At 46.2% G+C, this 12,728-nt stretch overlaps 1 protein-coding gene across 8 annotated transcripts in view; it reads left to right on the forward strand.

The window, feature by feature from the left end:
- PSD3 (pleckstrin and Sec7 domain containing 3) overlaps window positions 1-12,728 on the forward strand; it is a 476,158-nt gene that overhangs the window by 316,878 nt on the left and 146,552 nt on the right. The window contains exon 1 of one of the 8 annotated variants that reach the window (XM_057505256.1): window positions 6,627-7,000. The exons of the other annotated variants lie outside the window; for them this stretch is intronic. Within the exon in view, the coding sequence (XP_057361239.1) occupies window positions 6,842-7,000 (159 nt within the window). The 5' untranslated portion in view covers window positions 6,627-6,841. Of the gene's footprint in view, window positions 1-6,626; window positions 7,001-12,728 lie in introns of those variants that run through there. 8 annotated transcript variants of the gene reach the window in all.

Below are 12,728 nucleotides of genomic sequence, written 5' to 3' on the forward strand. Positions count from 1 at the left end.
TGCCTCTGCCCCCCAGGGCTTGCGGCCACTCTTGTGACTGTCACAGTGACTGGGGGTCACAGTGGTGAGCAGCATGCACAGGCGCCATGCCTCTGCCCCCCAGGGCCTGCGGCCACTCTTGTGCCTATCACAGTGACTGGGGGTCACAGTGGTGAGCAGCATGCACAAGCGCCGTGCCTCTGCCCCTCAGGGCTTGCGGCCACTCTTGTGACTGTCACAGTGACTGGGGGTCACAGTGGTGAGCAGCATGCATAGGCGCTGTGCCTCTGCCCCCAGGGCTTGCGGCCACTCTTGTGCCTGTCACAGTGACTGGGGGTGACAGTGGTGAGCAGCATGCACAGGCGCCGTGCCTCTACCCCCAAGGGCCTGTGGCCACTCTCATGTAGCACGACTGGTGACCCTTTCTGGTGAAATTAGATATACCTTGAAATTATTGAGCTAATGGAAACTCATCGGTAAGTGACCCAAACTATCTAGCCAGATAATAAAAGAAATGAAAAGTAAGTGAAATTTTGTGACTTCAGAGGACTTTGTGATAAATGAAAGTGAGGCAGCGAAAAGTGGTGCTCACTCTGTACAAATCCCAGTCATGCACTTTGACCAGCACTGTTTCCAGAATAATCTGTCTTTGGTGTGAAGCTCCTCAAGGGCAGCAATCTCTGATGGTTTCTTTCCTCCTGGACACCGTGCATGGCATGCATTTGGCACTTAGGGAATATTTGTTGAATTGACATTAAAGTTATAAAGAGATTATTAACAGTGGGCTTATCGGATTAGCTTCTGGAACAGAGTATTTTCTCAGCAGTTAACATCCCATCTATAATTACTGGCTTGCTCACTGGAAGAACAGCTTTCAGGGCTCTGAAATGATAACCATTTCTGTGTTTGCGTATTGCATGGAATTCAGGTTAGAATAAGCAGTATCTTTTTGTGCACAGAAAGAATTTATAGTGTCTCAGGTACATGTGGGAGGTTTTTCTACCCCTCCTGAAGGCCTAGTAACTCCAAGACAGGGTTTCTTTCCCAGTGAATAGTTGGAAAAGGTCAAGCTGCGTGTCACAGCACCAGCTATGCAGAATCGTATCTCCTGAGCACAGGTGCCATTGTCCGTCAGTGTTTTCTTGTACTTGTAAAGAGAAAGTCTGATATTTGACCCTTGTGTAAACATAGACTGGGTTTGGTTTATGAGGGGAAAATGATGTTTTTCAGGTTTGAAGCTCCTTCGTTCATGCTTACACAGTATTTTTTTACCCCTTCAGGATTGTTATTTAATTTTAAATATAAGGAGGTGCTATTTATAGATTTTTCTTCCCCATCCTGTCGTTTTGCATGTTTGAGGAACAGATGGGACTAGAGCATGTGACCATACAGGCGACAGTGAGGGCTGTGGAGAGGCGACGTGGCCTGTAGGTTGAGCAAGTCAGAGGGAGTGTGACTCCCACTGCCAGTTCCTGAAGAGGGCGGTGCTCTCTGTCGTCCGGCTTAATGTACGTGATGACATGGGAGCCAAGGATGCCCACAGGCCCACCTCCAGACAGGACTTTTGTGTCCAGCTGCGATGGGTAGAGATAAGCATTGTCAGAGCATCACTGAGGCATGTGGGCAAAGGGAAGAGGTGGGCAAGCCTCCCTGTTAGGCCAGGAGTGAGGGATGAGGGGCTGGAGGCCAGGCCCGGTGTCCTTTCTGGGAGAAGCTGTCTGGGCCGGTTTTGCAAAGTAGAGCTTGAGGTGCGTCCAGTCCATTCAAGTGGCAGGTTGGTGACACATGACAGCAGGGTTCTAGTTCAGACTAGTACCACAGATGTCAGGCACTCATGTGGCTGGGCCACCGGGGGTCAGGATCCAGGCCTGGGGCAGAGAGCTCTAGAAGAATCCAGGCTGCCCCCCTCTCCTGGGGTTCAAAATGGCTCCCCAGACTAGAAATGTATCAGCTGGGAATGTCTTTACCTAGTTTATGTGTTTTCATTATTTAAAATATTTTGTTTTTCTGTACTCTCAATAACTGTTGTAATGCAGCTCCTTCTCTAGAAGGTGAACTGATGTGGGGACCATGCTGCTGTGTGCAGAGGAAGAACACCTGGAGAACAGAAGGGTACATGCCTCCCTCCTGCCGCAGCAGGAGCACGAAGCCGCCCCACCTTTTTCTGGATCCCAGGGCTGGTTCCTCAGCTCTTGGTCAACTTGACTTTTCAAGTCTTCTCTCTGCATATGTGAGTGGCTGGCCTCCAGATTCTTTGGGGAGCCAGTCTCATGGTATTGAATTTCCCATGTCAGGGTGACCATTTCAGGCCTTATTGCAGCCCAAAAGGTGTGTGGCTTTCAAGAAGCAGATAATAGGAGAAAAGCAATTTCTGTTGAAAACAAGGAAACCTGGGCACAGAAGAGTTAGGAGACCACCACTTACTGGTCATGAGATCTGGGACAAGTCACTCCATGTTTCTGAGTCTCTGGGAGCTTCATCTATAAAATGAAGAGATTGAAGGCAATTGTTTTTAAGGCCCCTTCCAGCTGTGCCAATGAGGCTAAGCCCAAATGAATGGCATAGAAAAGAAGCCAGTCGTTAGCGCCTGTCTGACAGAAGCCCCCGCCTCTTGAGGATGTTGGGCCATGTGACAATCAAGGCCAGAAAGGCCGACTCCCAGATCCGTGTTCTGTCACTTCACTTGTTTCAGATAAGCCAGTGTGATCTAAAGGAGCTAGGCACAGCCAGGAGGTCCTTTTAGACTCAGCGACTCTTCCCTCCACCATTCTGCTCTGGAAATGACCTGAAGCTGGTCTCCTCCTGCCACCTCCCGCCTGCCCCCTCCCCACACCTGTCTTCATGTTATGTTAACTATGCCTCTGCACCGTGGGTATTTGGAGTTCATTAGCCCTTTTCAACTTTTTCTGCTAATGGTTCCATGATGTTTTCTTAGAGAGGAAGGAAGCCTCCGCTTGATTCCACTGATGATCCATCTCGTTTGCAGTCTGCAGATCTTCAGGTCATGGACTCCCTGGAGGTCTTCACTTGCATGATCACAGCAGTACAATCTCCTTTCATTCCAATCACCCCAATGGAACGTGAGCAGCCTAAACTTAGGGGCCTTGTCCTGTTGGTGATGTATGTGTCCCCAGCACCTTACTTGGTAGGCACACATGGATGATATATTTGAGTTCATTTCTCAGGTCTGTGAAGGTTAGATATTTTTCTGTTGGCCATTAGCTGAGATTTTTAGAAGCCTTTTAGGGCTTAGGTACTAAATAATGTCCTCAGTCACAGAAATCATCAGAAGGTGATGCTTTCTTGTTAATTTACATAATTAAATTTCTCCTACAATTTCTGTTTGATAGTCACCTTTATTTTCTGCTAAAAGCTTTTATGTAAAGTTATTTTGTACTTTTGAACAGCTGCCGCTCTCTAGGAGGCCTGCCTTTATTTTACAGCAAGCAGGCTCTCTGTACAGACTGGCCAACATTTAAGAAGAGTCATACCCTCTCAGAGCAGGACGGGGCAGGTCAGAGTCATCCAGCATGTCTTAGAAGTGGTTATTTCATGTTGAACCAGTTGTGAACCCTGATGTGCCTAACACCATGACTGTGGGTGATGCAAAATAAATGTAGGGGGAGGAAAATAAGACTTGTTCAGAAAACAGTTGGAAAACCATAGTGTTCAAATGTTATTTAAGATGTGTTATAGGCATATACACTGCATCTAGCGAAAGACTGTAAACCAAATGTCCAGTAACAGGACCCTTACAACATGTTAGATATATCCCCACACTGGAATACTATGCAGCTATGAACAAGAGTGTGGTAGCTTTATGTATGCTGATCTAGAATGATCTTGATAATAAGGGGAAAAAGAATATATCCTGGCCCGTAAGAAGGAAAATGGCAGTCACACACTCACACCCAGTGCATGGACAGATTATCTCTGAAAGGATGTGTAGGAAATTGGCAACAGGGCTTATTCCTGGGCAGAGGCTGGGGTGACTGGTGTGGGAAGGAAACCTGTATTTTACTCCATGCTCTTCTATACCAGTAGGAAAGAAATGATCATGTATTGGCTGTATTCACTTTTCAGAGAATAAATATTCTGAAATTTCTTACAAAGAAAGTTCAATGGCAAGGAATACAATAGGGAAGGGAAGCTTACTAGATATTTAAGGAGTTTCTTTACTCAACAAGTGGTGAAGACAAGGAGATACCAGTTTAGGTGGAGCAGACCTACCTTTTAGGAAGGGCGGCCCGAGAGGGTACCTCAGGAAAAGTAAGGCTGGGCTGCATCTGGAAGGATGAGCAGCAGCTGCAGGATGGTCAGGGCAGGACAGCAGGTGGGAGTCGTTCAGAAAGGAGGTGATCTCGGGGTTCACAGGCAGGCAGAGCAGAAGCCACAGTCTGATGTGTGAGCCTGGGTTGGAGAGGCAGGCCTGACCGAAAGCGACCGTGGTGCTGGGAAGCGGCAGGAGGTGAGGGGGCTCGAGGCGAGTGCCCGGGCCCACAAGCCAGGTCCCGCCAGCCTCGGCAGCACGTCATGAGGACATGGGTCCTGGCCCTGGCTCTTGCTCACCGTGAGGCTCTGGGAGGCATGTGGCGCCTCTCTTCGCTCTGTCCAGCTGTCGGCTTGACTGGAGCAGAGTGTGGGCAGAGGCGGCGTGCTCTGATCGTGAAGAGCAGGGCGAGCAGAGGACAGTGGCCGAACGTGAGGACTCAGGCCGGCTGTGCTGTAGCCTCCTGACTGCCTGACTTTGTCTGCCTGTAAAGAGGGAATTGCGAGGTCGCTTCAGCCCCCCTCACAAAATGTCAACTTTGAGAATCAAAATGAGAGGGCATTCGCTACTTCTGTCACGTAGAGGGGGTTAGATGGGTGCACGCTGTCACTAGGAATGCCTTCACTGGAATAATGATGCCAGCCGGGCACTCGCTGGCTGAAGACAGCATGTTTCTGCTGAACTTCCCAGGTAGCAAGTTGTGTCTCACATGCCTTTTCTGTGCATGCTAGCACATAGTTTTCAGTCTTTGAATGGGACTTCTTGGTGAAGAAAAGGGAATTACATTCATCAGGAGGCTGTACCTGGAATAAAATTACATTCATACAGGGAGGCACCTGTATTCATGACCACACGCAGTGTCTTTCCGGGGTTATCTCGGCTCTGATGTCGGCTCCTGCCTGGGATTTTCCTCAGGCTTACATGTGTGAAGTGAAAATGTTTGCCTGTAGCATCTTCATATGCATATTCTAAACAATCAACATTACCGTAATGTTAGAGTGTACTTTTTATGTCTTTGGAACATGTTCTGTAAAGTATAAAATCACTGTAGAATTTTTTAAAATTTTATTTTAAAGGGTAATTATTCAGTAGGTTCAAATTACCCAGGTAGAGAAAAAAATTACCTCTAGGATAGCCAAAATGATATCCTAGCCTTCAAACTCAATACATTCTTAAGGAGAGGATATTCCCAAGATCTCCCCAGCTGGACTGGCTGTTGTTATTTCAGACAAAATTCTACCAAAATGAGTTGATATCAAGTGCTTTAGAGACCAAGGAGCTGGTGTGGGAGAAGAGGGGAGCGGGCCGAGTGAGACAAAGCCTGAGGCTTCAGCCCGGGGCCTTGGGTCCCGCTCGGGACCTGCCAGGCTTGGGCATCCCCTGCATGAAACTTGTCCTCCTGAGCCTCTGACAAAAAGCTCAGCCTTGGGGAGTGGGATCCATTGAGGCAACACTCTCTTCCAAGATTTTATAAACTAGTAGTAAATTTTGTTCCTTATATTAACACTAACCCCTCACCTGGAGGCATAGGTGGTTAGCCCTGTCCACCTCTGGGTCCCCCGTAAGTGAGGCGAGGCTACCCTGAGTGTTATGCTCAAAACTAGCTTCATGCGGCAGGAACTGAAATTATCTGGTTTTCACTGTGCCCAGTTTGTAATCCTCATCAGAATTTTTCTGGGCTCTCATGTACTGCGATAGCATTTCCAGCTCTGCTGCTTATTGATCAAAGCTGGTTCTATTGGTCTCACTCTAAGCTGCATTTAAAGTTGATGTGTGCTAACTGACCAGTTTTTTTTAAACTTCTTACGGCAAGGTAGCACAACATTGTTATTATGGATTTCTCATACAAGCTAACACAACTCTTGTTTAAATATCTGGCTGTTGTATCTAAGGCCATAAAAAACGTTTGATTCTTCAGAAAGCAATACAGTTTGGGTGATGGTTAAACAATATGTGGCCTGGAACAGGCAAGGGAGAAATATAAATGATCATACGATGCCTCTGTGGCTGCCATCCTTCTAGTAGCCTGTAATTGAGCCTTTTGATGCACACCCATATTTTTTTTCCTTTTGGAAATTTATCTCTGTTCCCACTCCACATGCTTAACAGATTACTGGAGACTTTTATTTGTGGAACCTGTGTTTTGTTGTTGTCATTAATGAGCTACGGCACAACATCAGAAGAGAAATAGTGTTGCTATTTGGAATGGTAATGAATTGCCTGCCTGGCCAATTGCCATCTGTTCCAGCATGCGAATATGGGCTGTGTGTGTGTGTGAGAGAGAGAGAGAGAGAGAGAGAGAGAGTGTGTGTGTGTGTGTGTGTGTAAAGGAGCCGAGTAGCAGGGGTGGGATTGCATTTTTTCCCCTCTTCGCAGCCGGTGACGTGAGCTGTGCCTGGAACAATCAGACTCGCTGCAAACAGGGTCGCTGAAGATGCTGGGGGAGGCAGCCTGGTGGTTCTCAAGGTAACGCGGACCGTGGCTCCAAGCTGCTCAGGCACCACCCGGCAGAGCTCCTCCAGCATTCGAGACTTGAGGCGATTGGAAAGTGCCTTTTTATTTCTGCAAACCCTTCCCTAGTCACCCATCGAAATGATTGGTGTGAATAGTGTTCAGAGTACCAGCAAGGTGCGGGTGAGGACCTCGGGTTCCGTGAAATACTCCCGGGAGGATTCCATCCGGCGGCAGTCCCACCGGTCAAAGTCTATGAAAATTTCCAACTCCTCAGAGTTTTCTGCTAAGGAGACAAAGGTAAAGAAGCATCATGTTAAACTGTCTTGACAGCTGGATGTTAGAATAACAAATTTTGACAGTCTTTGCTCGTTCCAGTGTGCAGTGGGGGACCAAGCAAGTGAGGTGTAACATGGCTCCGGAGAATCAGGACAGGTCAGGTGAAAGGGTGGAGGGTGAGCTCCAGACAGAGAGGCTGCTGGAGCATGGGTCGCTGTTACACAGAGCCAGTTTGCAGAGGGGCGGGTGAAACAATGCTCAGCATGAGAGGGAGAGAGGGTCCTTTGGCATGCCGATCATGTTTCTCGTCTCAGAAAGGTTGCTGTGACAAACGGCTTGTCAGTGCAGTGTATTTTTAGCACCTCAGAGATACAGAGACATGGTGCACGATTTCATGGCTCCGTTCGTTCCCCTGGTCCTCCCTCCCTGCCTCCCCTTCCCCCGCGTGTGCAGGAGTGACCTGGTCCTGCTAGACTCCATTCTTGTCCTGCCCACAGCCATTGGCCTCAGGTGTATATAACTGGGAGGAATTTCTTCTTTCGTGTTTCTGACACATACGTGTGCCGGCGCTAAGCTGCCAGTGCCCACTCATCTCTGCAGCGGTCTGTAGGATAAGCTCATCTCTGTTCCTATGAAATGTGAAGGGAGTGACTACGTAGTGAAATGGGCATTTACTACATGCCACATATTCTGGAGATCCTTCCCACCACCATCTGTGTGAGCAGGGTTCTCAGAAACACTCCCACTCCACAGGTTTAAAGATGGAATAAGAATCATAGCTCACAGAACTCTGGGCTGGAGGTGTGAGTGATTATGGTGGAGATTTGGAGGCTTGATCATGTGCAGAAAAAGCTTCCAGAGGTGGGTCCGGTGTCCTTCAGCCCTCTCACAGTTACACAGCCAGACCCGCCGAGAGGGACATTGGCCTCTCATCCTCCCAGTCCCGTTCTGTGACATTTCCATCATCGAGAGACTGGTAATATCTCAGGTTGCCCTAAAATATGATGGGGTGGGGAGGAAGGGGGCAAAATACCTTAGTGTGACTTTAAGAAACATGTTGGCTTCCTCTCCACACCCTTAGATGAGGACGCAGAGGAGCTCACTCCATCAGTCACTAGCAGATTTTCCAGCTAGGAGGTCTGCACTTCCCTCCTCAGTAATTTTTTAAGCTGTGGCCCTGGCGAGCAACGTGCATCTTCACATGTCCTGTTAACATGTCTTCTTCACAGTCCTGCTGATGTGACCTGCACGGGGCTCATTGGTTTCCACTGAAAGTCTTATGACACCTCCCGTGCTGTGGTGACTGCTGCCTCCTGCTGACATGGGCCTGGATGACATACATTGTTAAGTAGCTAAATGTATGTAGGCATGTATGTGAGTCTCAATATGGCTCTAAAATTGGCTTCACCAAGATTCTAAGAACTACCTTTAGATTTTGTTTAATGTAGATTATACCCACATGTGCATAGACTCTGGGAAATTAACAGATCATCAGCAACCATCACCAGTCCTGATGATAATTTAAACATTGTAATCAGTCTGTTCACTCAGAATTATGGATGTGTACTGAAATGCTGGAATCTAGCATAGAAGCCAGATGAGAAGATTCTGCTGTCTTCTGTATGTGTTACACAGTATAGGTTCTCTTACTTCATATGCATCTATGCAGGGGAAAGCCAAGCGTTTGGTTTTTGAATACTGCCAACAGTGCGAGGAGTGAACAGTGTGAAGACTGGCAGAACCGTAGTCAGTAAGCCATCCCATGGTACTCAGCAGAGCACAGTCAACTTTTCTCAGTGATATTTTTTGAGGTATATCTGGTCTCTAAGTTCTGGGGTGTGTATAGAAGAATATATCAAAATCCCCAGTATCTCACTAGGTATATTTTTATAGAATTATGTAGTCTCTTAAAATTGAACACCAGAAGTAGGTAATAGAAAATCATTAAATAGGAAATTAGATGGATTGGACTTAAGTTCACTAGCCATTTTTGTTCCCTAAATGAAGTAAACTGAGTAACGCTGTAAATTTGTACCCTATATGCAGTGAACTACACTATATTGTACACGTGTACAAATACCTGTCAATACATATTCCTATCCATGGTGCATACATTTTACTCCAGGGTTTAATCAGAATTCTTACTTATATCTGGTAGTGCTTTTTTAGCACTTAAAATCAAGTTAGTGTTTCTTGACTATACACGTGTACAAATACCTGTCAACACATATTCCTATCCACGGTGCATACATTTTACTCCAGGGTTTAATAATCAGAATTCTTACCTTATATCTGGTAGTACTTTTTTAGCACTTAAAATCAAGTCAGTGTTTCTTCTTGCTAAATAATTAACTAACACGTTCTGATTATCTGACTTTTCATCCAAAATTCAAGATACCTAATCTAATGATTAGAAGAAATTCCTCCCCAGCCCTCCAGAAAGGGTAAAAGTACCATTAACTTGTGATAGGCTCCTGGGATTTGATGTTGTCTCTCTGGAGCCCTGGCTCTTTCTAGAATAGGTGTAATAATTGTCCTTTGCCAGAGAGTTGGAACTATGTAGCATGTTTTATATTCCTTGAAAGCTTTGGTTTTGCCTGTTTCTAACTTCTGTTTTGTTGTCCATTAGAAACATAATGGTTTATTTAAATATTGATTCCTCCTTGTCCTCCCTTTTTATCTGGTTTATGCATTTTTGTTCTTTATTTGAAGCATGTATTCAAGGACCACTGAAAGGATTAGATACTCTTGCTTTCGATTTTAGCAAAATATCTTAAATGCTTTCCTTGAGAAAATTGATTTTTCCAGTCCTTTGTGGTTCATATTGACAGAGTCTGAGGGATATTATTTGAACTACTGAAACACAGTCCTTATGTTATTTTCTTTAAATTTCGATTCTCCCTGTGGCCCTTTTTTCTCCCCCTTTAAAGTGTTTTAAATTCTATTTGTTCACCCTCTGGCTAGCATGTGCCTTTGTCCTTTTCTAGATAACATTGTTTACACCAAATCCTGAAGCAGACAAAGTAGGCAGGACACAAATGCCAACATGCTTTAGAAGAATATTTATGCATTTGTGGAAGCCACATTCATTACTAAAATGTATTAATTAAGCCTGACTTGGATTAAGCTATTTATCCGCTGAGGGTCTGATGTTAGAAGGTTCCCAGTGAGGCTCCCCGCCCCGAGGGGGAAGGGCAGGCCTCCCTGTTGTCAGGCCTAGCCCATGCTGTTTGGAATCACTTAACAGGCAAGTCCTCTGGTATTTGCTGTGGGCAGTGTAAGATGTTGATTAAGCCTCAGTTCTGCCAAACATTTCCCCATTTCTCCTTTGGAGCTAGTTAGCCTCGAATGTAAGTTATTGTGATATTGCTTAGTTTTTAACTCAGTAAGTCAACTATAGGTTTAAAATACAAATCTGTAAAAGTTCATGTTACTAATAGCATTTTTTTTCTTTCCTTCTCTCTTGCCAAGCTACATTGTACTCTGTAGGTCAGGTGAATCTCAGCCTGTTTCTGTATGTTGTGTGGGTGAATAGAACACGCACAGGTGACCCCTAGAGGCTTTTTTTTGAGAAATAGTAAGAGACTGGAGATTAAATCAAGAGTTCTCCAGTTGATTCAGATGATTCTGGATTCAAATGAACTGTTTAAAGCTGTTACTCAATAGGATGGCAAAGAAATCAATTTCTCTGGCAGTGGAGTTTCATAGTAAAACTCCTGTACTTCAGGTGGGAAAGTGGCACAGAGTACCAGCATTGGCTGTTTGCTCTGTGTGCCAAGGAACTGCATCCTGGGGTCCAGCCTGGGATGTGCTCACAAATTAGCAATATATGCCCGCAGAAGGCTCTTCTCCCTGAGTCTCATCCATAAAATGCAAGGGTTGATCAAATGGTATCTTTGTTCTGAGCAATGTTAATTTTAGAAACCTTGCGGGGGCTGGTGATGGCTATTTCCTCTGTAAAAGGAACGTAAAGGCTGAGCTAGATTCAGAAAGGTGAGTCTCTTGCGCATTTTGAATAAGACTCCCTCTGCTGGCAGAGGTCAGAGGGAGATGGGAGTGCCCAGCTCATGCTGTGTGAAGCACAGCGACGCTGTGGAAAGGCACCGTGCGCTCTCTCCCCACCGCGGAGATGTTGCTGGTTATTTCTGTTGCGCACGTCTGCACACACATGGGCCTTGACAGTGTCGAGGCAGTGCCCTTGCAGCGTCATGTTTTCCATGAGAGGCTGTGGGATTGTCAGCTCTACTAGACCCCTTTTCTTTAGACCACCGCTAGAGCCTGGGAGGAGGCTCTGGTCCCTGGGGTCATTTGTGTCTGCCTATTCAAAAACGTGTACCAGGTAATATGGGGGAAATCCTTAGTCATAATTTGAAAATTTTCCTGCAAATGTCTGTTTATAATTTTTCTTCTTAAGTTGAAGCAGAACCCCTTTGAACCTCCTGATTCATCCTTTAGCTGGATCCTTTCAGAAGGACAGTGGATTGAAACTCTCGGGGTGAAAATTCAAGAGCGTCCCTGCACTGGTTCTAACGCTGCACAAGGGACTCGGAGGACACCACAGAGCAAGTCTGCTAGAACACAAGAGAACCAACTCGGTGTCCAGGGCTCTGTTTTTCCTACATGGCTCTACCATCTCCCCACTTGGAGGCTCTTCTTACGTTCCAAGGAGAGGTGCTATGCCCTCAGCTATGATTCTGCCCAACTAACCCATTTTGATGTTTTAATGTGACCTTAAGCAGGAGGTCTTCAGGAGAGACCTGGCCCCTTCTGGAAGGTAGCTCTGCAGACTAGTTGTTCTCAATAGTTATTTAGCCCTCCTGCGACTCGAGTCAGCACTGCCCCCAAATAGGAGCTTTCACTACCTTTGGTTTTATTTTTCAGTTGTAAACCTGAGTGTTACTAGTTTTTGCTGTTGGGTTTGTTCCTTTGGACTCTCCTCCAACCCCTGAGTGTCCCCCACCCCCACCCCAGGGAGTTGCTGAATGACTCAGACCCTGCCAGTACTATCAGGTACAGCAGAGCCTTCTTTAGGATGTACAGTGATTGCTTCAGCAGCTGAGCAAACTGTGTTCATGATGGCATAATGCTTGTTGGCCCTTGGATGTAATTAGAAGATCTTCCCCATTGCACTGTTTTCCATCTTCACTTGGTTAAAGCGCCAGTGATGTTGTGTTTGAGTGTCTTTGCAGTAACTCCCAGTGTCACCCTGCTTTCCTGCTCTGCTGCCTTCCTCCGTTCTGTGGGAGTGTGTTCTTCTAGTGCTGGTGTCCCAAGGGGTTCCAGAGCTCGCGTGCCCTGTTGGAGCCTGTAAAGAAAACGCTGTCGTTCCTGGCAAGAGAAGGGAGAGGAAAAACCTGTGATACAGTGTTAGGATGAGAGTTAAGGGAGAAAAATATCTGCATTTTTAAGGTGGTCTTTGCTGAAGATAGCACCGTGATGACCGGAAGTGCACCACCTGTGGCCCTGGTGGGGCCGTGCATGGTGGCCAGACATCCTGCACTTCCCTGGATGGAACCTTTCCTTTATTGCAACCTGTTGCTTTGTCATGCCTGGCTTCCTGGCTTAGAATCCAGGGGTCACATTCAGCGTAGGGGCCAGTAGATTTTTGGAGAATGTTTTTTATTAATTCATCCATAGGGATGCAGAAACCATGAGTTGCTCCTCCTCAGCAAATTTTCACATGAGGTACTCTTCTGTCTTTGATTTAAATTAAGATTTTTGAGCATCATCTTGTCCTTCAAGTAGATCA

This window comes from Manis pentadactyla, chromosome 7, assembly GCF_030020395.1.
Source record: "Manis pentadactyla isolate mManPen7 chromosome 7, mManPen7.hap1, whole genome shotgun sequence".
Taxonomy (NCBI): Eukaryota; Metazoa; Chordata; class Mammalia; order Pholidota; family Manidae; genus Manis; species Manis pentadactyla.